This window comes from Leucopleurus acutus (assembly GCF_964270905.1).
Source record: "Leucopleurus acutus genome assembly, chromosome: 11".
NCBI classification, from domain to species: domain Eukaryota; kingdom Metazoa; phylum Chordata; class Mammalia; order Artiodactyla; family Delphinidae; genus Leucopleurus; species Leucopleurus acutus.
The window spans coordinates 94,149,953-94,175,064 of record NC_139152.1 but is presented as its reverse complement, the minus strand read 5'-3'; the positions used below and the strand labels follow the sequence as shown (position 1 = coordinate 94,175,064).

Genomic DNA, 25,112 nt, shown 5'->3' with positions numbered 1-25,112 from the left:
CAAGTACAACAGATATAGAAATGATTAATCAAGACAGTCCCTGAAACGTGGAGTTATGGAGAAAATCACCCAAATAACCACAAACATGGTTAAGTGCCACAAAGCAAAAGTTCAGGAAGCTGTGAAAGTACCCACTGAGGGAGCCGCCTTTTCTGGGGTTAACCTGACCTGGTATGGGGCAGGTACAAAGGCCTGTCCGGCACCTTGGACATTCACATTGTCTTGATAGGCACCCTCTACCTTGGGTAGCTCTTGAATGGCTGCATTGCCAACCTCCCCTCTACTCCCTTTCCCAAGTAGTTTCACCCCTTCTTGGCAGAGAGCAAAAAGCCTGTGCTGAACATTACAGTCCCAATTCAATTCACAAGTACTACCAAGGGAGTCAGTTCCCTCATTTCCCAATCTGAGAACTGGTCTTTGCAGAGATTCCAATAGGTAGAGGAGGTAAAGCCATGTGAATCTGCTTACACTGACTTATTTACTCTGAGCAGGAGCCATTTTGAGGGGAAACAACAGGTCTGCATCAACCCCACAAATTCTCAAACATACATGTCTAGAATTACATATGTATACAAAAGCAAAAGTCCCTTCTTTTGACTCCACCCGATTTCCATCCAGTATCAATAGAAACACCTCCAGATCAGGTAGGGGTGTGTGTGTGTGTGTGTGTGTGTGTGTGTGTGTGTGTGTGTGTGTGTGTGTGTGTTAGGGCTTGGTGTCCTTGTTTGGCACAGTCCTTCATCAGAGATGACCCTAATGCTAGTTGGTTTTCCTCCAAGTGTGTGCAAACAATATTTTGCCTTTGTGATCAAAATTATGTGAATACCAGAGCTTCCCTTCTCATTATATAATATCTTAGAGATGCTAGTTGGTGTTTAACTAACCTATTGATGTTTTCACTGTCTTTGTCCTTATGTTCTAATTTTTGGTGCCAGTTTGCTTTTCTTCACACTATTAAGTCTACGTATTTCTAGAATACAATTGACTGTAACATAATTACATCCTTTGGGGTCACCTCTCCTCCTTTCCATTCTATTTCTTAGCAGGATGTTGCCAACTTTCCTCTCTGACTCTCAACTCAGCTCCATATCGGATCAACACGTCTATATCTGTCTGGGGAACACAGAGGAACCTATTAAAAAACATGAACACAGCTCTCTAACTCTTGCTCAGCTACTAAGGAGTTTGGTCTCTATTTTAGCATATACCTACTCCCTCCCCTCCAGCCTATGAGAACTGACTTTTGGGGCTGCCCAGTGTCCATTCTTCCATAACAAGGCACAAGATTTCCACTGAGGAACACCCTCGCTTCAGGGTGGTCTTGGTGGGATGTGAACCAGGTGTCAGTCTCCCCAGAGAAGCTGACACCATGTCCTATACAGTGGGGGCAGGCACTGGACCCTCTTCCAGGCTGAGTCCCCGGAGTCTCCAGCTAACCTGTATAGCTTCTACCAGAGGCCCCATGCCCTAGGGTTTGTATCCATGGCTTGTGCCCTTTCCAAACCAAGGAAATAAGTTCAGAGAGGCCCAGAGACCTACAGATGATGCACAGCCCCTGGGGAGCTCTGGGCACACAATAAACCCTTTCCCTGGTCGCCCAGTAGGGAGGGAGAGACAGCAGGACCTTTACTGCACACCCTCTGGGTCCTAAAACACAACCAGAGCAAATATCAGCCCTGCTCCTCCAGCGCTGTCTCCTGGGCCCTAAGGCTGTGGGTGAGTTTTAGTTAATGAGCTGGGCCAATTCCCTAATTCATACTAGGTAGTAGCTGACCCCTTCCTCCTGATGAGGACCACACCCCTCCTCCCTCCCCTGTATCTCCCTGCCTCCTTCTCAAGAAATGGCACTGTCAGGACTTCCCTAGTGGTCCAGTGGTTAAGACTCCACACTCCCACTTCAGGGGCATGGGTTCATCTCTGGTTGAGGAACTGGGATCCCGCATGCCATGTGGCAAAAAAAAAAAAAAAAACATGAATAAGCTCTTCAAGAGTTAAACATTTTATATGGTTCCTTTTTCTCTTTGAACTCTTATTTTCTTTCCAGAATTTTAACTTATATTTTTACATCAAATGTCTTATTCATCACTTAATTTTATTTCTCTGTGTATTAAAATTTCTTCTGGATTAAGTTATTGTAATTATTCGAACAAAATTAAGCAAAGCAATTTAAACATATTACAACTCTTAATAACTATTAAACAGAAAGTAAAATTTTTAATGGAAATGCATCTTTTAATAAGATAGAAAGAGACTAACGGGGGCATCCCTGGTGGCGCAGTGGTTAAGAATCCGCCTGCCAATGCAAGGGACACGGGTTCGAGCCCTGGTTCTGGAAGATCCCACATGCCGCGGAGCAACTAAGCCCGTGCACCACAACTACTGAGACTGCACTCTAGAGCCCACGAGCCACAACTACTGAGCCTGTGTGCCACAACTACTGAAGCCCGCGAGCCTAGAGCCCGTGCTCTCACTGCAATGAGAAGCCTGTGCATCACAACAAGGAGTAGCCCCCACTTGCCCCCACTCTCTGCAACCAGAGAAGAGCCGGTGTGCCACAACAAAGACCCAACGCAGCCAAAAAATAAATATAATAATTTTTTTAAAAAATAGAAAGAGACTAAGAAAAAGTAAATCCTGTATCCATAGAAAAATATTACTTTTGGCAATTTTTTTCTCCCTTTCTATAGCCATTAAGTGCTTAGAAACTTTGATCACATAATTTAGTAGGTGGGAATGGAAAGAGTTTTGTTATGGTAATATCCCTCAATTCTTTGATCTTCTTCCAAGTTATATGGCAAAAATCCAGTAATCTATCTTAAGAAGTTATTTTTAAGGATCTATCAGCTGAAAATTCCACGTGGTCCTCCTTCCATTTTGTTGAAAACCAAAACCAGAATTCTCCTGATTTGCAAAAGGATATGTTACCAAGTCATTAGAATCATTTACTTTTTTTACATCAATATTAGCATTTCTAATTGTCCTTCTATTTGTCGCCTCTGAGATTTTTACATCCATGACAAAGTCCATAGTAAGATTTTGAGTAGAAGAGAAATATTCTTTTCATTTGTAATGTGGGAGGGTGCAATTACAGACATATTTCTCAGTCATATCAATTTTAGAAAGGAATATATATGAAAGTTCAATCTGGAAATAGACTTCCTGTAAACTCTGTTCCATTGTGTCCCTTTTATATCATAGTTTGAAGGCAACTGCTTTAGGTGACCTTGTTGACTTAATGATCTCAATATTCTCAACCTGTTGTATCTAAAGTACAATTGACCCTTGAACAACACAGGGGTTAGGGGTGTCCACGCAGTTGAAAAGAGGCCTATAATTTTACAGTTGCCCTTAAATCTGACGTTCCACATCCATGTATTCAACCAACCTCAGATCTTATAGTACTTATTTAGTGAAAGACATCGTGGTATAAGTGGACCTGGGCATTTCAAACCCCTGTTCTTCAAGAGTCAACTGTACAATAAGCCAAACTATCAAAGAACCAAGGTGGGTCATACCAAGATAGAAAGCAGAGGCATTACATTTCACATGTGGGTAAGTTTAATGACTATGCAATCACAGAGTTGTGAACCACTCACAATAACTCCTTCAGGGCTTATACAGCCTAAATCATAGTAGGAATTTTAATTGTTGGCCAATTCCTACAAAATTCATCCTTGACTCTTGTTTCTTTCATATCCCACTCATCAAGAAATCGTTGGCTAGATTTTCAATAAGACGATTTCTCCTTTACCCACTGCTATTAACCTCACCAAGCGCCATAATTTCTTGCCTGGATTACTGCACTAGCCTCTTAATTAATCTGCCTGCTTCTGTCCTAGCTCACTCTCAATTTATTCTCTAGACTGCAGTGATAGGGGTCCTTTTATTATGTCTCTGCGTAGAACCTTTTAGAGATTTCCATTTTACTGGAAGGAAAAGATAACGTCCTTAAAGTGGCCTACAACTCCTTCAAACTCCTTCATAATCTGGCCCTCTCCTGTCTTTTCTCCTTGCTACTCCAGTTACATTCTGCCTCAGGGCCTTTGTACTTACTCTTTCCTCTGTGTTAGCAAGCCTAGCTCCCTCATTTTAGGTCTCTGCTCAAATGTCACTTGATCAGGAAGGTCTTCCTAGGACATCCTATGTAAAATACTATGTCACAAGTATACTCCCCTCCCCCACAGGCGCTACACTATCCCTTTTCTATGCTTTTAATTTTTATTTAAGTTAGCAACTGCCTGACATTTATTGTCTATCTCCCCACTAGAGTGTAAAATCCACAGGCGCAGGGACTCATTTGTTCATTGCTGTGCCGCAGTGCCTAGCACAGTGCTTAGACCATTAGGTCTTCAACACTTGTCCAATGAATCCATGATTGTCCATCTCGTCTATGGTCTAAGACATCTGCACGACCCGTCACGAAACTCCTTTCCTTATGCTACTTTTCTAATAACTTGGGAAGCACTCAGAACAGAGGAGACATCACTCAGCCCCCACAATGAGGGACCTCAAATCTCCTCCCCCTTCACCCATCTGTAGAAATAATAAAGACGTTCAGCTAGCTGCTCTGCAAGGGCCCTAGCAGCTGACAATTCTGCTATCTGGCCAAGCTTATGAGACTTTAAAGTGCAGCTAGAGAGAGAAGGAAGCAGCTAGGGAGAAGGAAGTCATCTTAGAAGGAATTGAGAGAGGAAGGCAGCCTAGCCTGGTTAAAAACATGTACTTATGCCTTCACCTTTTCAGGGTCTCAAGACCACCGCTTTTAAACGTTTTCGTCTCGGGAGGGTACTAGGGGCCTGTCACGGGCCTGCTGAGGCAGCGCCATTTAATGGCGGCCAAGGGGCCTCAGCGTCTACCTTAAGAAGGTCTCCACCCACATTTCGGTTCTTTGTTAGCTAAATGTGCTCAGCCGGGGACAGTGTAAATATTCTGTTCAGAAAATGCACTCCAGGGTGAACCAAGCGTAGCAGAGAGTGATCTAACTCAGCTGGGACGTCGGCGCCTGACCAACTCCCGTAAGAACCGACAAGGGACATCCATCATGGCCGCCGGCGACAGCACAGCGAGAGGCAACCGATAGGAAATGGCGCCGGGGCGCGCGGCCAGACCCGCAAGGCCCAGGGCGGCGGGGCCAGATGGCTGGTAGGACCATCTTGGGGAGCCAGCCAGGGACCCTGAAGACGCTCGTGGGCGTTTGGCACCTGGAGACCCTGAAACTTGACGCCTTCAATATGGAGGACAGTTATTGTCTCTGCAAAGCAACTTACACGAGCAGGCCAGTGTTCCGTCCCGTGTCGGAACCCGGCAAAATCCTCTATTCTCTAAACAGAATGCGTTACGCACACAGCGCATCTTCGCAATAGTGGGCCGGCTAACGACGCAAAGAATGTTACGTCGCTGTCCCCCTCCCCTCCCTACCCCTAGTTCTGGTTCAGGTGGTGCGAGAACTCTACGCCTGATCCGTACTTTGTTTTTTGGCTCCCGACCGCAAAGTGCGCCCGCCTCCGCAACTGACGTAAAATGCGTCCAAGAATACCCGTAGTACTCCGCGAAGCCCGCGAGCTATTCCGCGACGCTGTTTACGTATCGTCTCCGGCGTACGTAGCGTTAAGCTGGAGCCGTCTCAGCGTCGGCCGCCATTTTGTGCAGTCGCTGGGAAGGAAGGAGACGCCTAAACCGCGGCACTGCCGGGTTTGAGCGTAGCCGAACCTACCCACTGCTTCTGTAACCCCGATTCTCTGTGTTTTGCTCCCGTCTCCGACGAGAGAGGCGGCGACGGTGGCGTCTGCGACGGGAGACAGCGCGTCGGAGCGAGAAAGCGCCGCGCCTGCCGCCGCCCCAACAGCGGAGGCGCCGCCGCCATCGGTCGTCACTAGACCGGAGCCGCAGGCCCTCCCGAGCCCGGCCATCCGTGCCCCGCTCCCAGATCTCTATCCATTTGGGACCATGCGCGGAGGCGGCTTTGGGGACCGGGACCGGGATCGTGACCGTGGAGGGTAAGGGGGGAGGAGGAGAGGAAAGGCCTTGTGAGCCCGCGGGGCGGGGAGGAGGTTGCTTCCTGAGGAGACCGCAGTCTGCGGTCGAGCGGAAGACTTTAGAGCTGACTGCGAGCGTGGGAGCGACGCTCCCAACTGTGGGAGGCGAGGCGACCCGGGACGTAATACCAGTTTAGAGCGCGGGCCTCTGGGTGGGCCTGGGCCCCCGGGTCACTGGTGACCCGGCAGGGGGGGCGGCGGCTTGGCGACGCCCCAGCCCCTGCTTGCGGACGGTCGTCGTGGCGCGGCGCGGCCCGGCCTCAGCCCCGCGGGGAGCAGGAGGGGAGGCCTGGCCGCCGCCAGCTCGGCCCGGGCCTCTTTCGTTTCCCGGCTTTCGAGCCCGGCCGATTTGAGCAAGTCATTTGATCTCTCCAGGCCTAGTGTTCATCCGTGAAACTCGGATGTTCTTGCTGAGAGAAGAGGATGAGGTCTCCGAGTTCAGCCTGGGAAAATCTTTTACGCGAAATGGCTTCCCTGTTCATGGAACTGGAAACCTGGCTTGAAACTAGAGACTAAGAGGCTGACTGGTAGTCTTTAAAATATTTAAAAATTACCTTTACTCGTGTTTTAAAATAATTCGATGGAAGCACATTGAAATGCAAAACGATGGGATTACTTGCCCTCTAAATGGTCGTTTGGGGGGAGGGAGTTTTTGGTTTGGTCGTTATTACAGGATTTTGGGTTTTTTTTTTAATGTTTCAGTCTTTTTTTTTTTCCTTCTCTAATTGGACTGAGGCATTAACTTCTCGGCCTAGCTTGAAAATTTTTGATGTTGTAATGCCACGGTTATTGGGTTGGAAGTTAACAGGGTTAAACCTGGAGTCCTCCCAGATACTGAGATACAAGTCTTAATGTGTCCCCCCCTACACCGTTAAAGGAAAAAGTTGCTTTAGAGATCCATGTTGACTTATGCTGTTTACTTTTTTGTAATAAAAGTTTTATCTATGCATAAAAAGTTTATGTGACGCCACTTCTTAATATATATATGAGTGTGGGTGACATTGGGCAAGATCCTGAACCTTTGTGAGCCGATTTTCTCAGCTGAAGATGGGGATAGTAATTGCCTTTGCATTGTTCTCCAGAATTGAGATACTGTGTGTAATTGTCTCTCTGTAGTAGGCATTCTGTTAATGCTATTTTCTCAAACATTTTTGTCTTGTGGTTCAGATACACAAGTACCAGACCTTCTAGTCACAAGCTCTTCAATTATCTCTTAATTTACTAACTAAAAAGGATTGCTTTGACTTATACCTTGTTATGAAGGAAAATATTTGATTTTAGCGTTAAAGTCGGAGGGCTGTAAGTGGAAATGTTTGCTTAGTGTTTCACAGTATAGCTAAATTTAGAAGTGAATTTCAGTACAACCACTTAGGAAAAAGAACTTAATGTTACCTAGTAAAATGAAGATGACCCAGAATTCCTCTCTTAAGCTTTATACCCTAGACTCTTAGGCCTAGAGAAACCCTGTACACCTACCCTGGTATCCATGTTTATAACAGTGTTGTTCATGACAGTATTAGGAACAGCTCAAATGTCTGGATAAATTCATTAGCATAAACTAAAGTACAATAAGACTGCAGTACAGCAGTGAAAAAGAAAAACTTGTATCAACATGGATGATTGGATGATTCACAAATATAATGTTAAGTAAAACAAGTTGTGCTAGAAGAATAACGTATAAGGACACTAACAAATAGGACAAGACCAAAAAACAACGCAATGGTTAAAATTCGAGGTACTAGTTATGATGGGGATTGTAAACTTGAAATAGGCACATGGAGGCTACCAAGGTACTGATAATGGTGGGGTTTTTTTACCGTGGGTGTTTGGTTTAATATCTTACTGTATATATGCTTTAATAATAAAACTTCATTACTTGAAAAGAGGAAAAAGTGAATTACTGATCCATTCTTAGTTTACCCCACCCATATTGACTCTTAAGTGTCAGATGACATTAAAAAAGACTTTAGAAATAATTCATTTCAAACAAAATGGCACTCTTTAATGTGGTCTGTGCCCTGATTGTACCTTTACTATGAAATTTCCTGTGTTATTTGAATTGCTGCTGTTTGTCCTGAACTGAACAGAGCTGAAATGGATTATTGTTTTGAAAGGGGAATGAGTGAGGTAGTGTACGTACATGGACAGTACAAATGTGCATTGTACATTTAAACTACCTTGATTTTGCATGTTAATGTACAAATCTTCAAAACTGGTATTTATTGCAAAGCCAAATTAAACTTAATACTCGGTAAAAACATTAAATAAGCAGCATGGTATGCAGGGGGTTAGGATATGTGCATCTTTAAATGGTGGCACAAATATACTCAAATTCTACAAGAGAAAAGGCTCTAAGTTCTGTTCCAGGTCGTTATTTTAAGGTCTGGGTAGCGCTGGAATGCAACAGCAGCAGCATTGAAATGGCATCTTCTAGGAATCACATAAATTTATATAATTAGGCAGCCAATCTCTGAAAATTGGTCTTGGGTCATTTTTATTCTTTGCAAGACTGACAATCTAATGACTTGGCTTTTTTATTTGTAGAGTACCTTATTTAAAATTGTGTTAGTTGTTTCACTTGCAAGTGAGGGGGGAGGGGTCAACCCATGTAGTTTTAGGTCTGTTCAGTCTTAAGCCTGAGGGCATATTGAAGGTGTCATAGGTATTGATCAACAGTAGTATAAATGGAATCAGCCAAGTTATGCCTTTTTTTTTTTCTTTTTTTTTTGCGGTACGCGGGCCTCTCACTGCCGTGGCCTCTCCCGTTGCGGAGCATAGGCTCCGGACCGCAGGCTCAGCGGCCGGCCGTGGCTCACGGGCCCAGCCGCTCCGCGGCAGTGGGATCTTCCCGGACCGGGGCACGAACCCGTGTCCCCTGCATCGGCAGGCGGACTCTCAACCACTGCGCCACCAGGGAAGCCCTGCCTGTTGATTATTAAGTGGAACCACTTGCAAGAGGATATGATTGACTTAGAGTGGAAAAAAATTAAATTCAGTGTATTTTCAGGAGTAAGGAAATGGGATCGAAAACATACTGTATATTATTTGTCCATCAGACAACGCCCTGCACCTTAATAGGTTGAAATACAGAAATGAAGACCATCTTAGTGTTGGGATTCTTCTAGGAAAAGTAGAATATCAAGTTCGGCTAATGGCCACATTTGTATTCCAGTTGAACTTGTATGTTGTGAAAGATAAAGCAAAAAGATTGATTTTTAAGTAGAGATTTAAAGACCTTAAATAAGCCTTATTAATGGTTCTTTTAGCAGATTTATAGTTAATAGTACTATTTGCCTGTGAACAGAAAGGAGAAAGAAGATAAAGGTGGAGATAAAGTGGTAGGAAAGATTATAAATTTTTGCCCTGGCCATTCATTAGCATAAACTAAAGGTGAAGCCTAGCCTACCAGTCTTTTAGGGGTCCTAGTAGTTTTCCTTAGCAGATTAGCAGGCAAAAGGAGTGCTCATCACAGTGTAAAGGGGTAAGGGGTTCAAGAAGCCGTTCCAAGTATGGAGCCACTTGAACTGTTTTTCTTCCTGTCCACAATTTTGCCCTAACTTAAACTTTCATGTCCTCACTTACCTACATTTCAGAATATTACATAAGAGTAGAGACTTCTGTTCACTTTAATATCTCTAGCACCACTTAAAACAGTACCTGGTACATAGTTGGTACCCAGTAACTATTTGTTAAATGAATACAATTAGGCCAGCTTGTACTGAGTGTTTACTATGCCAGATACTGTTTTAAGCACTTTACAAGTAAATATTTTTTTGGAGGGGGCTGGTAGTATCTTAAGAGTCCCATCTTTTTTTTTTTTTTTTTTTTTTTTGCGGTACGCAGGCCTCTCACTGTTGTAGCCTCTCGCGTTGCGGAGCACAGGCTCCGGAGGCGCAGGCTCAGCGGCCGTGGCTCACGGGCCCAGCTGCTCCGCGACATGCGGGATCTTCCCGGACCGGGGCACGAACCCATGTCCCCTGCATCGGCAGGCGGACTCTCAACCACTGCGCCACCAGGGAAGCCCAAGAGTCCCATCTTTTTACATGTTTTTGTGGCACCTAAGGTATTTTGCTTTAAAAACACTAAAAAGCCAAACATGTTGGTGTTTCTAGGTTTGGAGCAAGAGGTGGTGGTGGCCTTCCCCCGAAGAAGTTTGGTAATCCTGGGGAGCGTTTACGTAAAAAGAAGTGGGATTTGAGTGAGCTCCCCAAGTTTGAGAAGAATTTTTATGTTGAACATCCAGAAGTGGCAAGGCTGACTCCGGTAAGTTTGGGGGGGTTTATTTATTTACTTTTTTTTCATATACAGTAATGAACCAAGTAGGTACGTTAGCCAGAGTATACTTATATACAGCCATTGCTGTTATATGTTTTTGTGTTTTGTTTTGTTTTTTGTTATATGTTTTAGTCTAGTGTGGTGGTACTTTCCTTGGTTCTTGTTAGGATTGCTGATACAAGAGAAACCAGTAATACCTAATGTATTACTTGGTTCTCATTCGTTGGTTATATTTTCCAACCAATTTGTTATGTGATTTTAGCTGTATATGAGGTATCATGTCTTTTCATCTATGAAATAAATTAAAAATTTAAAACATTGGCTTTTACTCGGGTTTGTATTTTTAACCTCATGATTATTTTGGACTTTACGCATGACATGGTAACTTGTTCAGAAGAAAGTGTAAGGAAAGAGCACTTGGTCCTAAGTTCCACATTTTCTCCCTCTTCCTACGTCTGGCCTTGGGCAGTTTACTAATCTTTCTGAGTAACTGTTTTCTCGTGGAAAATGGAACGGTTGCTAACCTGCCTCATTGACTCAGAGTTGGATGAAGCTGAACACATATGAAAGCACTATAAGAAGTGTTATACATATTTTCCAATGTAATTGTGGATTTGATGATAATTGTTCTACTGTATTGGAACATAAAGTTTTGCATGTTTAGAATAACTTGTTTACTGATTTGTCTTACTTTGTTGTCTTACCTAGTATGAGGTTGATGAACTACGCCGAAAGAAAGAGATTACAGTGAGAGGAGGCGATGTTTGTCCTAAACCTGTGTTTGCCTTCCATCATGCTAACTTCCCACGTAAGTGTTTTTCAATCCAGTATCTTAATTGTTAATTTAGCTTGAACAGTCAGTGTGGTCATAGGTTATTTAAAGGTTTTGACCCAGGCTCAGGATTTTGTTGAAAAGATAAGTAGAAACCTTTCACAAAGGTTTTTGGGGGTTTTTGTTTGTGTGTGTGTGTTTGTGGTTTTGGGTTTTTGTTTTGTTTTTATTATTTTTTTTTGCGGTACGCGGCCTCTCACTGCAGTGGCCTCTCCCGTTGCGGAGCACAGGCTCTGGACGCGCAGGCTCAGCGGCCATGGCTCAGGGGCCCAGCCGCTCCGCGGCATGTGGGATGTTCCCGGAGCGGGGCACAAACCCGCGTCCCCTGCATCGGCAGGTGGACTCTCAACCACTGCGCCATCAGGGAAGCCTTGTTTTGTTTTATTTTTAATGCTCATGTGTTCTCTGCTTAGAACTTTTTGGGTTTTTTGCTTTTTTTCCCCATCTTTCCCTGGGGTTTTGCCTCTACTTTTTAGAAAACAGCAAAATGAAATTGCTTTCTAGCTGGTTAAAATTTGAATTAGATAAACAATAAGTGACTACCATGTGCCATGGTAGTCATTACCATGTTAAATACTTCAGAGCAGTGGTTTTCAAGTTTTCGAGGGTAAGGGTAGATGGCTGTGGCAGTAGCCTTCTTGAGAAGTAGTAAGTAACAGGTCAAAGATTCAGTACTGAAGAAAAAAACAATACTTGGAGAGATGTAAAGCTGGATAAATCCTCCCTTCAATGAGCTTAACAGTTTTTTAAATTTCTTTTGGCTGTGGGTCCTTAGTTTTACTTAAAGTAGTAATATCGATTTTCGTACAGAATACGTAATGGATGTGTTGATGGATCAGCACTTCACAGAACCAACTCCAATTCAGTGCCAGGGATTTCCCTTGGCTCTTAGTGGCCGGGATATGGTGGGCATTGCTCAGACTGGCTCTGGGAAGACATTGGCGGTATGTACCAGCAAGGGAAGATTTTTAATATTGTGGTAACTTATTTTGCTATTGTAAATACTCCATATGTTCTCAATTCTTGAAATTCTAATTCAGATAGGGATAATATTTCAGCTTTTTTAGCTATCTGAAATATGTGGAAGCATTTTGTGTTCAAATATACATTGCACATGTGTGTAACAGTTGTGAGTTCTGTTTTCCCTTTCCTAGTTACTTAGGCATTATCAATTACTGTGATAATTTAGAACAATTAATATAATGGCTTAGGTTTGGTATAACACTGTCCTTCTTTCCCCCCACCCCAGTACTTGCTGCCTGCTATTGTTCATATTAACCACCAGCCTTACTTGGAAAGAGGAGATGGCCCAATTGTAAGTGTGTTTCAGTTTGTTTACACTTCTAAGAATGACTACAACTTAATGATTGTTGTGTTTCAGGCACTGTGCTTTACATATGTTCTCAGATTTCATTCTCAACCCTACCTTCTGTATCCGGAAGAGAGATTATGTCTATCTTACTGATAAATTTTAGACACAATGCAATTAAATGACTTGCCCAGGGTCATATAGGAATTAAATGGCTGAGCTTGAATTTGAACTACTCGTACTTTTACCAGTTATGCCCATTACCTTCATATAGAGGCATTTACTCTGCATTAAATTCAAGCGCAATTCTTAATTGCTCATTGATGCTATGAGGGATAAAAAAGTATGAAATGAGATCCTTGCCCTGTGGCTGAGTCGGGTTTCGGATGTGTATTCTCTATGGTTAAGTGATGTGTCTGTAAATGTTTACAGAGCAGCATGATTTTCTTGTTTGATCATTTTCATTTATGCTATTTACTGTAAGATTTCAGTAGTGGTCTTCAAACATTTTGAATGTACATTCTTAACTTTTTTTTTAATAGAGCTTGCACTCACTATATGTTTATGAATACATTATTATAGTATGTCTCAGTGTATTCACAACAAGAAATAATGCATTACTTTTCATTAACATAATATGTAATGTATTCCATATGGCTAATAGAGTTAGCTTTATTGTCATTAGTTAATGTCTAATGGATCAGTACACCGAGTGAGAGCCATTGTTAACAGTATATATGATACCTGTTTCAAAGTGTCTTAATTTTGTATTTTTTGGCCAACTTCTTGTCACGTTGTGTATAAGTCATCCTTGTTTTTGTCTAATGTGCCTGGCTAGGAGCTTAAACTTGATGTCAGAAAAGTGTCAGCTTTGCTCATTTCCTGTTCATCTGTTTCTTTTTTTTTTTCTTTAATTGGGATACAGTTGATTTACAATGCTGTGTTAGTTTCTACTGTACAGCGAAGTGGAGTTCCCTGTGCTATACAGCAGGTTCTCACTAGTTATCTATTTCATACATATTAGTGTATGTATGTCAATCCCAGTCTCCCAGTTTGTTTCTAATATTTAATCCATGGTTTTGCAGGAATATTTTATAGCTACTTACTCATTTTGTGAGTTGTTTAGTTAAAACTAGGTAATACAGTCTGTAAATCTACTTACATAGCACACATAACGGTAATGAATCATGTGTCAAAAGTCAACCATCATACCACATGCCAAGTATTAGTTCTCATAATTTTTGCCACACTCCAGTGCACTGTCTTAGACCCCCTGCCTTCCCAACTCCTCACCCCATCACAAACTTGAAAGTACCAAATTAAACAATAGAGAATTAAATAACCTTTTTGTACTTTTCTTTTCCTCCTTAAACTTGGGATAGGTGTCTCAAGTGATTTGTTTGTTTGTTTGTTTTAGTGTCTAGTTCTGGCTCCTACCAGAGAGCTTGCCCAGCAGGTACAGCAGGTGGCTGATGACTATGGCAAATGTTCTAGATTGAAGAGCACTTGCATTTATGGAGGTGCTCCTAAAGGTCCCCAGATTCGAGACTTGGAGAGAGGTAATTTAAAAAATTAGTGTTTAAGAATTATTAGTTTCTCTCATTTTACCAATTTCTGTAAGTGAAATTGAAGAAGAAAACAGTGGATTCTGGTTGGTGGGGGGAGATGAGTATTTCAGCAGCTTAGCAATTCTCAAATATGGTTAAAATGCTATTTTAGGGAAGTTCAGTGTGACTAGACTTAAACTTTGTCGAGGTTCGGATGATTATACATAAATTTTTGTTACATCATGCTTTTCCAGTCACTGTGTTAAAATTTAGTTAGTGCTCTGCAGCACTGGGTACAACCACCAGAGTTGGTGCTTCTTAGTTTGCTGAGGCTTGAACAGTGTGTAAAGAATTCTTAGTTGGATAGATCTTTGGATTTGTTTTACAGGTGTCGAGATCTGTATAGCTACTCCTGGCCGCCTGATAGATTTCCTGGAGTCAGGAAAGACAAATCTTCGCCGATGTACTTACCTTGTACTGGATGAGGCTGACAGAATGCTTGACATGGGCTTTGAACCCCAGATTCGTAAAATTGTTGACCAAATCAGGGTGTGTAAAGCTGATAATTCGTTGTCTTATACCCTTTGCCTGTAGTAGTTACTTAATCTAAAAGAAAGCCTTTCCATTCCTTTCCGGATAGCCTGATAGGCAGACATTAATGTGGAGTGCAACCTGGCCAAAAGAAGTAAGACAGCTTGCAGAGGATTTCCTTCGTGATTACACCCAGATCAACGTAGGCAATCTGGAGTTGAGTGCCAACCACAACATCCTCCAGATTGTGGACGTCTGCATGGAAAGTGAAAAAGACCACAAGTATGAAAGATTTCACTGTTTTGATGATGCTGATAAACCTTTCCTAATAATCCTCGAAAACTAAAGTGTTATAGACGCCAGTATTTTTTAGGCTTGAAAACATTAAAAGCATTGCTAGCTTTCCAACAATCCATTCTTTATATTATTCATCAGAGCTTGTGGTTAAAGGCAAGGATTCTGGATCCTTGGATTTGAATCCCAGTTCTGATAATTACCAGCTATAGAGAAAGTAATTTGAAAAGAAAGTACTAAAGCTTTGGAGGGTTGATAATGCAAAGATAGCTTCTGCGTGTTGTGTAGGGGGTCTTCTCTGGATGACTGAATTGTTTGGTCTTATTTTCAGGTTGATCCAACTCATGGAGGAAATAATGGCTGAAAAGGAAAATAAGACAATAATATTTGTAGAGACGAAAAGACGCTGTGATGACCTCACTCGAAGGATGCGCAGAGATGGGTGAGTGCAGCACTGAGGTAATTAATTTGCCTCAGATTTTATAGTTCAGTAGGAATTTCTAAATTGGTGTTGTGAATGTTGTATAATATTTCAGCAATGCCAAACATGTACTTTGCTCTTTTCTTCTGACAGTTGGCCAGCTATGTGTATCCATGGAGACAAGAGTCAACCAGAAAGAGATTGGGTACTTAATGGTGAGTTCAAAACTAAGCATTGTTCTTACACTCTGTTTCAGGGATTGGCACACTTTCTGTAAAGAGCCAGGTAGTAAATATTTTCGGCTTTGCAGACTGTATAGTGTTTTGTGTCACAACTGTTAAACTCTGCTGTTGTAGCACAAAAATGGCCATAGGCATTATGTAAAGAGATAGCCTGGCTGTGTTCCAGCAAAACTTTATTTGCAAAAATAGGCATTGTGCCAGATTTGACCCAAAGACCAGGGTTTGCCTAGCTCTGCTCTAGTTAATTGAATATTGGGGGCATTTTTGTCATCACCATACTTCAAGGTCATTAGTGCTGGCTCTTTACACCACTTTTCACCACTTAGACCACCCTTTATCTAATGAGGTCTTGTCTTTATAGACATGTACACCAGCCTGAAAGCTCCCCACATCCCATACTTGTGGGCTTTTAATGGAGGCTTCATCACGTTAACTCAGTCTCCCTCTCCTCTCCTCTCCTCTCCTCTTCAGAGTGGGGCTCAAAGTTCCAAGCTTCTCTGATCATGGCTTGGTCTTTCTGGTGAACAGCATCCATCCAGGAGCTATTCTGGAGCCCATCAAGTGTCTTTTCACTAGAACAAAGATTCCTGTCTTGTTCTTGTTTAGGAACTCTTGTTCAGGGACCAGGGTCAAAGACTTAAGTATTAGAATAAAAGATTCTCCTAGCATCCCTGTTTTACAAGGGTTTTAGGAGCTCTGTGCCAGGAACTGAGGGCAGAGACCAGTATATATATTCTGTTATTTCACAGGGCAAAGTTAATGGTTTCTCCTTTCATTCCACGTCTTTTTTTTTTTTTTTTTTGGCGGTACGCTGGCCTCTTACTGCTGTGGCCTCTCCCGTTGTGGAGCACAGGCTCCGGACGCGCAGGCTCAGCGGCCATGGCTTACGGGCCCAGCGGCTCCGCAGCACGTGGGATCCTCCCAGACCGGGGCACGAACCCATGTCCCCTGCATCGGCAGGCGGACTCCCAACCACTGCGCCACCAGGGAAGCCCCGTTCCACATCTTTTAAACTTCCTCCCTTTTCATACCCCCTCCCCCACCCCCACTTTTGGTGTTGTTTTATTTGGGAGACAACTTTGCTGTCATAATTTAAGGGAAGAAAATTTCCAGCTCATGTTAATGCTGTTACACATTGCCACGCCATTTTAATGGTGTTTCATTATTAGAGGTAAATTTTTTGATCTATTGCTCCTCTGCTAAAGGTGAGTATAATAAATATTTTCAAAAGAATTACTATTATCTTTAAATTTAAAAGAGCTTGGTGTGTTCTTACACCATTACTTGAAGTTTTAATATGATAGGGTAAGAAGGCCAGATAGCTGGGAATGTTTATTTGGTCACTTTTTAAGCTATATCACGGTGTAGCCTTAATTTTATAACTTGCTTTCATGGTACTATCCTTGTTTTGCAGAGTTCCGTTCTGGAAAGGCTCCCATTCTCATTGCCACAGATGTAGCCTCCCGTGGGCTAGGTTTGTATAGATAGGTGTCTCTGTCAATGGTATATGTATCTTTTGGTTAAAAGATTTGCTTGTCTTTTCACATTAGAGTTGCATATACGTGTGTTTAGATAAATATTTAAAAGAGAAGAATTACATACAAAGTACGTGATTCCCCTTCCCCCCCATGATTTTTTTTAACCTTGGTGGGTTTTTTGTTTGTTTTGGGGGGTTTTTTTCCTTTTATTTTCAAAGTCTCTTCCTGCTCCTAACAAACAGGCTTTGGTCTGCAGCAAGGCCTAGGCATGACTGTTTAAACCGGTAGAGGGAGAGGAGACGTTCATTTGCACAGCTCAACTTCTTCCTGGTTTTATTCTATATTCTGGGTGAATAAAATGAGCCCAATTGAACCTAGCTATTAGAAGCTAGTTTCTTCAGTTATTTTTTTCCCCTTTACCAATCTATCTGCAGATGTCCAATTCCATAAGTGCTAATATATTCTTGGGATTTAGTAAATCTATAGATATGATATCTTTCAGCAATTAAATCTGCATTGCCCAATTTAATTTACTGAAGTAAAACTATCATGAGCACTCCGTTATCCCCTCCTCCCACCCATACTCATATCATCGATGCGCTGTCTTCTGATTGAAGAACTTAATTTGAAGTTGATGTTCTGGAGTTTTCAACCCATTACGATTTAAGGTATTCAGAGATATTTTGTGGTACTTTAGCCCATTATTCTGAGAAAAACAGGTGTAACTCAAAACTTACTATATTTTTAAAAATGATAGAGTATTTCTGTCACAAAGATATTTTTAAATTATTGACAGATACTAATTTCTTGCCCAGGAAGGCGAGAAGCACCATATTCCCTTATGATATTCAGCATAAAGAGAGCAAGTATTCAAACTGGAATACAAAAGTAATGAAGGCTTTTTAAACATTGCACTCATCATTCCCTCCCTCGGAGGTGGTGACTTGCAGCCATGACTGAAAAATTGTCTCTGCCCTCTGAGGTCATGTCTGGATCTGTGCGGTTAGAACTTGGACCTGTTGGGAGAAGAGGCTGAGGCCTGAAAGCAGTTTACATAAAAGCTTTCAGTGATGGTGGTTTTTAAACAGGCTTGCTATGTGCTGGTAGCTTCTTTGTGCATCTTGCCTAGACAATTTAAAATATTTGTTCCATGTCCCCCTGCATTTCTAAACCAAATCAATTGGCTGCCATTAGAATAACTTATAGACTCTTCGTCCCACCCCCACTCATCCAAGAGAGGGGAGAGGGAAGGTATCTGAGTCTGTTTCTTGTTACTCAGCATCAGTGCTTGTTTTGGGCCCCTTTGTTTGCTGCCTTGTAAAAAAATCAAAAGGAAGGGGAAAACCCACCAAAATGGCAGAATGCTGACCAAGGTCCTACAAGATCCTGGAAAGTGAAGGCTTCTACCTCATTAGACAGGGGTGCAATTTTCAGCTGAGTCACCAGGCCTTTTTTCACTTCCTGTCGAGCGATGGCCTCTTAAATGTTCCCTTCAGGTAAGTTCTTCGATTCCCATAATTTTATAATAGTCATCCTCCGGAAACCACTGTTTATTCCCTTTCCAGTGGGATATTTTTTATTTTTCCTTTTTTTGTTTAAACTACACACTGTTAAACTAAAAGTATTGAATTGATTTTGTTTTGTTTTTTAACAGAAGCTTTGATAGCAGCTGCAGATCACTCAGTACATGGCCGAGGCAAATCTACATTGGCCCGAAGCAGCTCTAGATGAGCCTATTGACTAGTCTCAGCCCCTCCCAATTAGTGATTGGAGATTCAGGCCATGTCATAGGGCTTGTCAGACAAAAAGTTCTTACCCTGGGCAGCTGGCCAAAACATTAACTTTTTGATTTCTTACCCTACAACAGCATCTTCCTCTAAAGACACCAAGGTAATATTGTGACAGTGCACAAATAACATCAGGGCAGGCTAGACTAGACTGGAGAGAAACAAATTCTGCGCTTGCTCTTATGTGCCCTCAGCCAGCTTTATCTGTGCACACGCGAGACACCTTTCTAGTATGAAGAACTTGCACTGTGTCTGCCCACTACTGAACCCTTCCAGAAGTATTCCCAAGTGTTGATAGCTGAACTGTTGACTCCAGTCCCCAGTGCTTTCTGCTAGGAAAGCACACATCTGTGCATCCAGTGCAGTAATTCAACCTGCTCTGCTGCCTGTGGTCATACACAGTGGGAGTGAGTAAGGAGCATTATCCTAGCCCTGAAGATGTGGTCATGGAGCATAATTCCCCATTCCCCCCGTCTCACATCCATCCTGGCCCTGTAAATTTTTGTTTTCCCTTTGTTACCTCAACGACCCTAGCCGGAGACTCACGCTGCCCCCTGTGATAAGTGCCTTCTCCTCTTTCTGGTGTGATTTCAGGACTTTAGGGGTCAGTAAAGACTGAGGAGCCTTTATTGTAATAAGAAACAGACATAATGCCCCTTTCTTCACAGGCCCTTTAACAACAGCTGAATTTTTTTTTTTTAAATCATCTCCCCTTTCCCCCTGAAATTAATCCAGTCTGGGCAATAGATGCAGTCTGACCCTTTGGATGTAACTTACATTTTTTTTATTAATTATTTTTTTCTACAATCACCCCAATTATCCTTGGGGGAGGCGTTGGAGGACCTGAAATTTTTACCCGAACCCAGGTTCTCCGGCGCTTGGCAACCAAATGGGGCTACAGAGAAGCATCTAAGCCAGTTCACAGAGCGAGCGTGTGTGGGGACTTCTCACTGCCACGGACCCTTGATGCATGCTCCCCGCGCTCCAGTGGTCCCGTGTCAGAAGGCGGAGTTTTCGAAAGGAGGCCGCCAAAAATAAAAGGCAAAGAGACGGGATCGGCTGCAGCGGTTTCCCAAAGGAGGAGGGAGTGTGCATCGGTCTGGTAACAAACAGAGAATGTTTTTTAATTATTTATATCACAAAAATCTGTGTTTTATCTAGGATATTTTCTGAATATTCTTTGTAAAATGCAGATTTTTTCCACAAAACATTAGGATTCTTTGTTATATTCTTAAATTTGTTTGTTTAAGTAGGTAAAAATATACATTTAGCTGAAAGCATTACACTAACATTTACATACTTTAAGCTTTAGGAGGTTATTCAATCCAGTTCCCAGCAGTGGACAGAACATTAAACTTGTGTCTCAAGGTTTCATGGTTTTTCCCACACTCTTTGGCTGTTTAATTTTCCAGGTTACATAGACAATCTTTGATAATTGAAGCAAGGACTGAGTTGAAGTAACCTTGAGTTGAGAAAAAAACCTCATTTGGCAGAGCTGGGTTTGGTAGTACAGTGAAATTTTAGTGTAATGTGCTCTTGTGGTAATTGAAAGAGGAAAGGTAATTTGGATATTTCTGCAAAGGAAAATAAGTGTGTATTTAACTTTGGCTCTGATCAGTTTTGTTTTTTTTTTAATATAAGCAAAAAATTTTTAATCTAAATATCTTAAGTCTCCATGGAAATGTAGTAATAAAGTATATGAAGTTTTTGTTTTTGTTTTGTTTTCTTTTCATTTTGCTCTGTGACTGGTTTAAAGGTAAGTTTGTTATATTACTGGTAGATTTTGCCAGGCTTCTCCCAACAGAGTAGAAGTGATTTGGCCTTGTAGCTTAATGATGGTACCACTTTCTACATTCCAGTTTTGAAAAGGATGGAACTGGAATTTGGTACAACTCCTGTCAGTATATTGCTTAAGATACAGAAGAGGCAGGAGTTTGGATGGTTGAATGGGATTTCCTTAGGATTTTACAGCTGATAAAGATGCTGCTTCCTCTGCATGTCTCAAGCATCATTAATCCTCTTTTACTCTGTTGGGATGAGTCTTTTTTTGTTCCTATTCAGAGTGGTTACTAACTTAATCTTCTCTCCTCTTGCTGTCATCTGCATTCGTGCTTCCCACCTGTTGTTGGCATGTCCTTTACCTTCTCTTTCCCTGCCACATCAACCTACACACTGACTCATCATTGGCTTTGAAGATGTGGAAGATGTCAAGTTTGTGATCAACTATGACTATCCAAACAGTTCAGAGGATTATGTGCACCGTATTGGCCGAACAGCCCGTAGCACCAACAAGGGCACCGCCTATACCTTCTTCACCCCAGGGAACCTAAAGCAGGCCAGAGAGTTGATCAAAGTGCTGGAAGAGGCTAATCAGGCTATCAATCCAAAACTGATGCAGCTGGTGGACCACAGAGGAGGCGGCGGAGGAGGGGGTAAGGGTAAGTCCTGGAGTTTTCCAGGTACTGCCAAGGTATCATTTTTGTGTGTTCATTGTGCCTTGTTTCTTTAAGCCAGTGAAGGTTAATGTATGTTGCTTAATAATTTCTCATAATCTCTTCTAAGTAAGACAATACGAAGTTTGGGAGCCTGTCATAGCCTTAGTAGTGCGTTAGGTTTTTGGTTTTCCATATGGAGAAATCAGTAATTTTATACCATTTCGTGGTAGTAGAGACAGGCATAGTTACTGGATCTGAATTGGACAGTTGCAAAATATAGTAGTATCTGGGTTTCCTGCCTACAAGTTTGATAGGTTTGATAGGATGTTTCCCCCCCACTTGCTGTATGTTGAAGCTTTACATCAGAATTCCCTTCGAGGTTTTTAAAATGCAGTTGTTGTTTTTTTTAAGTGGGTTTGGAATTGAACTAGAAACCTGAACTTTTCCCCTAAAACTTGTGAGATGATTCTGATGCAGTTAGGTGTGCGAAGCAACATTTGAGAACCAGTGTGCACTAGTAGAGGATCCCTTCGTGGTCGTATGAACTTAGCTGCATGCCTTTTTTTGTTTTTTAAACCGTCCTTACCATTTTTCTTAAATTTTGAAGAGTCTGTTTCTTGGTAATCCTCAAATAAAGAAAGGGCCTAAAAGGTGAGAAGTTGAATATCCTTTAATAATGTTTACCGTTCTTTTGAGTATAAAGTGCTGATTTGGAAGCTGGCCTAGTGCTTAATTAAAGATCAAGAAAGAATATTGAATACTTTTGTACTGAGTAGCATTTTTACATGGGGTTATGTTTGGATCATATATGTAGTATTGAAAATTCCTTGTGTCCTCATCAGGAGGTCGTTCTCGATACCGGACCACTTCTTCAGCCAACAATCCCAATCTGATGTATCAGGATGAGTGTGACCGGAGGCTTCGAGGGGTCAAAGATGGTGGCCGGAGAGACTCTGCAAGCTATCGGGATCGTGGTGAAACCGATAGAGCCGGTTATGCTAACGGTAGTGGCTATGGAAGTCCAAATTCTGCCTTTGGAGCACAAGCAGGCCAATACACCTATGGTCAAGGCACCTATGGGGCAGCTGCTTATGGCACAAGTGGTTACACAGCCCAAGAATATGGTGCTGGCACTTATGGGGCCAGTAGCACCACCTCAACTGGGAGAAGTTCACAGAGCTCTAGCCAGCAGTTTAGTGGGATGGGCCGGTCTGGGCAGCAGCCACAGCCACTGATGTCACAACAGTTTGCACAGCCTCCGGGAGCTACCAATATGATAGGTTACATGGGGCAGACTGCCTACCAGTACCCACCCCCTCCTCCTCCCCCTCCTCCTTCACGTAAATGAAGCCACTCAGGTGGTAGTGACTTGTGCAGACTTGACTACATTTAAAGGAACGCTATCTTTTCCTTTTTTTCTTCTTCCCTTTTTCTTTCTTTTTCTTTTTTAATTTTTTTTCCCAACCATTGTGATTTGTCTTTCATGCAGATTAGTTAGAATTCACTGCCAGGTTTTTTCTGCCTGCCAAAATGATCCAGTCTGTAATAACAGATTTTGTAAAAGTATATATATATGTATAGCCGACTGGAAGAGATTTTTCCCCCCAGCTTCTTGCATGTTGAGGATGTTTGAGCTATTTTTCATCTTTAAAAGAAAAAGTAAGGTGTTAGGCCCTTTTGTGGGAGCCCATTTTTTGTTGTCCTGAGTTACGGTCGGGGGGGGGGGAGGGTAGAGGGTTGAATTCTGCAGAAGAAGACGGCATCTGTGCTTTAAATTGCTCTCGTTACTGGAATAGAAAACCAAGAGGGAGTTCCCTGCACATTTTCTGTAATGCTTTTTAATGTTTTTTCAAGCTGGAACAGGGTTCCTCAGGCCTGATGAGTTTTTAAGACAGTGCTTTGCCATTGTCATTTTGGCTGATTGCTTGTTAAATGCATTTGACAGTTTTTTTAAAAATTCCTAATTGGCTTTGTCTCCCTTACACTCTGCCTTCCCCCTTCCCAATTACTGAAAAATAACCATTTTAATTGTCAGGTTAGAAATTAAATTGCTGAGTCTTGAGTTTTTTTAAGTGTATCCTTTAAATTAAAAATCCCAAATGTTTATTGTCATTTGGTTAAATGTAGCATCTCCGCATCTGGGTGGAAGCTGCCTATTTTTCTTCCCCATGTTACCAGGGACCATCTGTGAAATTCATTTTCCAACCAGACAGCTGCTGTGAGCAGAATGAACATAAATGCTCATTGGAAATTTATGAACCAGTTAAATATGCATTCACCTGCAGAGTGAGAACCACGTTTAATTATAAACAGTATAGTCCGTGGGCAGGTTTTCTTTTTAAACTCAGTATTTGTAGAGCTAGAGTAAAAGCAACCCTTTGCCAGCTACTCAGCCCTTTTGGCCAAGTTATCTTGAAGGGTCTTAAGGGTTTATTAAGAACTCTTACTTTCTTCATACTCCCGTTCTCTGCAGTGCTTTGTAACAGCTTTTGGGTGCAGATTTTCCTCAGCATCCTTTTGCACTCAGCTTTTTACAGGTAGGTAGTGGACTAAAGTCCAAGTCCTTTTACTTTTCCTCCACCTGAAAGGTAGGTGAGATTGTCCCCTTCATAGTAATACCAACCGTTTTACTGAGACTTCATATAGCAGATGGGCCTGGAAAGAATTTTCTGCTCTTGTGTTCACTGTAACAGGACAGGGAGATCAGACAGCCTCAGAAATCTCTTCGTATCTAGTGTGGGACTTAATTTTTTAATACTGTTATTGATATTGTTCATTCACAGTGTAGTTAAAGGGGGGAGCCTCCACTGCATTCTTTGGCTTAGGCCTGAGATTGCTTGCTGGTTTGTAAGATCAAAATATCTAAATACTTGAGGTTTTTGTTTTCCTCTTAAAATTCTTCAGGGAGAGAGAAGGGATTGTTTCTGAGGGGTACTGAAAGTGTGGTTGAATGTGCGACATACAGGTAGGTTGTCAGCATAAGCTGAAATGTATGCATGTGAGAACTTTGATATCTCCCCCCACCTCCCCACTTTCTTCTTTCTTAACTTCTTTTTCTCTTCCTTATAGAAGTTGAGGCTGAGGGAGGACGGTAGGCACAGGAAAAACATGGCAACACCGCTCTGTGCTTTCAAACCAAAGTGTCCCCCCCCCCAAAAAAAAAAAAAGTTCGTCTAAGCACTGATTAGTCCATTATAGGCATTTTTTTTCTACACCAAAATTCTAATTTTTATTTTATTTTATTTTATTTTAACACAAAGGTGCCACCACAGGGCGTGTCCTACTCTCTTGCAAGTCTTGAAAGCATCCCTTTGCGGGCAAGGTCTCTGGGCAAGCAAGCGGTATTTGGCCTGCTACTTGCTTTCCTTTTTCCACCGGGGATATTGTAATCATAAAGTCAAAATAACAGCATATCCCAAAATTCAAAAGCTATTGTGGCCTGAGCACAGCTGAAATCTAGTAGTTTTTCCTGTATAGCTCCAGAGTTAAGTCTTCTGCCTCTATGTCTGCCACTCATAATTCAGGTTCTGCCTTTGCTTCAGAATGTGAGCAGAAGAATCCTCATTTGATGCTAATTATTGTACTCACGATTGAAACTCATTTAGGGAAAGGATTTCTATATTAAGCTGTGGGGCTGCTTCTCCCCAGTCCCTCCCTAACAATTCACTGTGTGGACTTCTCTCATCTAAAAGGTTGGTGGCTTTTGCTTGGGATCAGTGGTCTCTATTTATGTCCTTGCTGGTTTCTGAACACATTCCTGTTGCGTTAAGACTTGAAAGATTTGTAGATGTATGATGTTCAGGCACAGGATGCTAAGAGCTTAAGAGCTTATGTTACTATTCTTAGTTTGTAAATTGTCCTTTTGATACCATCTTGTTTCTTTTGTAGGTATAAATAAAACACTTGACAATAAGGTGTGAGATTTT

At 42.1% G+C, this 25,112-nt stretch overlaps 1 protein-coding gene across 2 annotated transcripts; it reads left to right on the top strand.

Annotated features, from left to right (window-relative positions):
• The first annotated feature begins 5,704 nt into the window (after positions 1 to 5,704).
• Positions 5,705 to 25,099, top strand: DDX17 (DEAD-box helicase 17). 2 transcript variants are annotated; one of them, XM_082850208.1, is made up of 13 exons: positions 5,705 to 5,996; positions 10,148 to 10,298; positions 11,019 to 11,118; positions 11,953 to 12,086; positions 12,392 to 12,457; positions 13,869 to 14,010; positions 14,387 to 14,547; positions 14,639 to 14,811; positions 15,155 to 15,265; positions 15,398 to 15,459; positions 16,901 to 16,960; positions 20,947 to 21,183; positions 22,029 to 25,099. In XM_082850208.1, exons 1-13 carry the CDS (start codon positions 5,947 to 5,949, stop codon positions 22,532 to 22,534), a joined length of 1,953 nt encoding a protein of 650 aa, XP_082706334.1. In that variant the 5' UTR covers positions 5,705 to 5,946; the 3' UTR covers positions 22,535 to 25,099. The 2 variants fall into 2 exon arrangements, with proteins under 2 accessions (XP_082706334.1, XP_082706333.1); XM_082850207.1 differs by having other exon boundaries at positions 5,832 to 5,996; positions 20,947 to 21,189.
• The last annotated feature ends 13 nt before the right edge of the window (positions 25,100 to 25,112 follow it).

Coding starts and splice junctions, on each gene's coding strand:
- DDX17 (XM_082850207.1), top strand. CDS start 5,947: ATGCGCGGAGGCGGCTTTGGGGACCGGGACCGGGATCGTGACCGTGGA. Junction 14,548..14,638: donor AAATTGTTGACCAAATCAGG/GTGTGTAAAGCT, acceptor CTTTCCGGATAG/CCTGATAGGCAGACATTAAT. Junction 21,190..22,028: donor CGGCGGAGGAGGGGGTAAGG/GTAAGTCCTGGA, acceptor TGTCCTCATCAG/GAGGTCGTTCTCGATACCGG.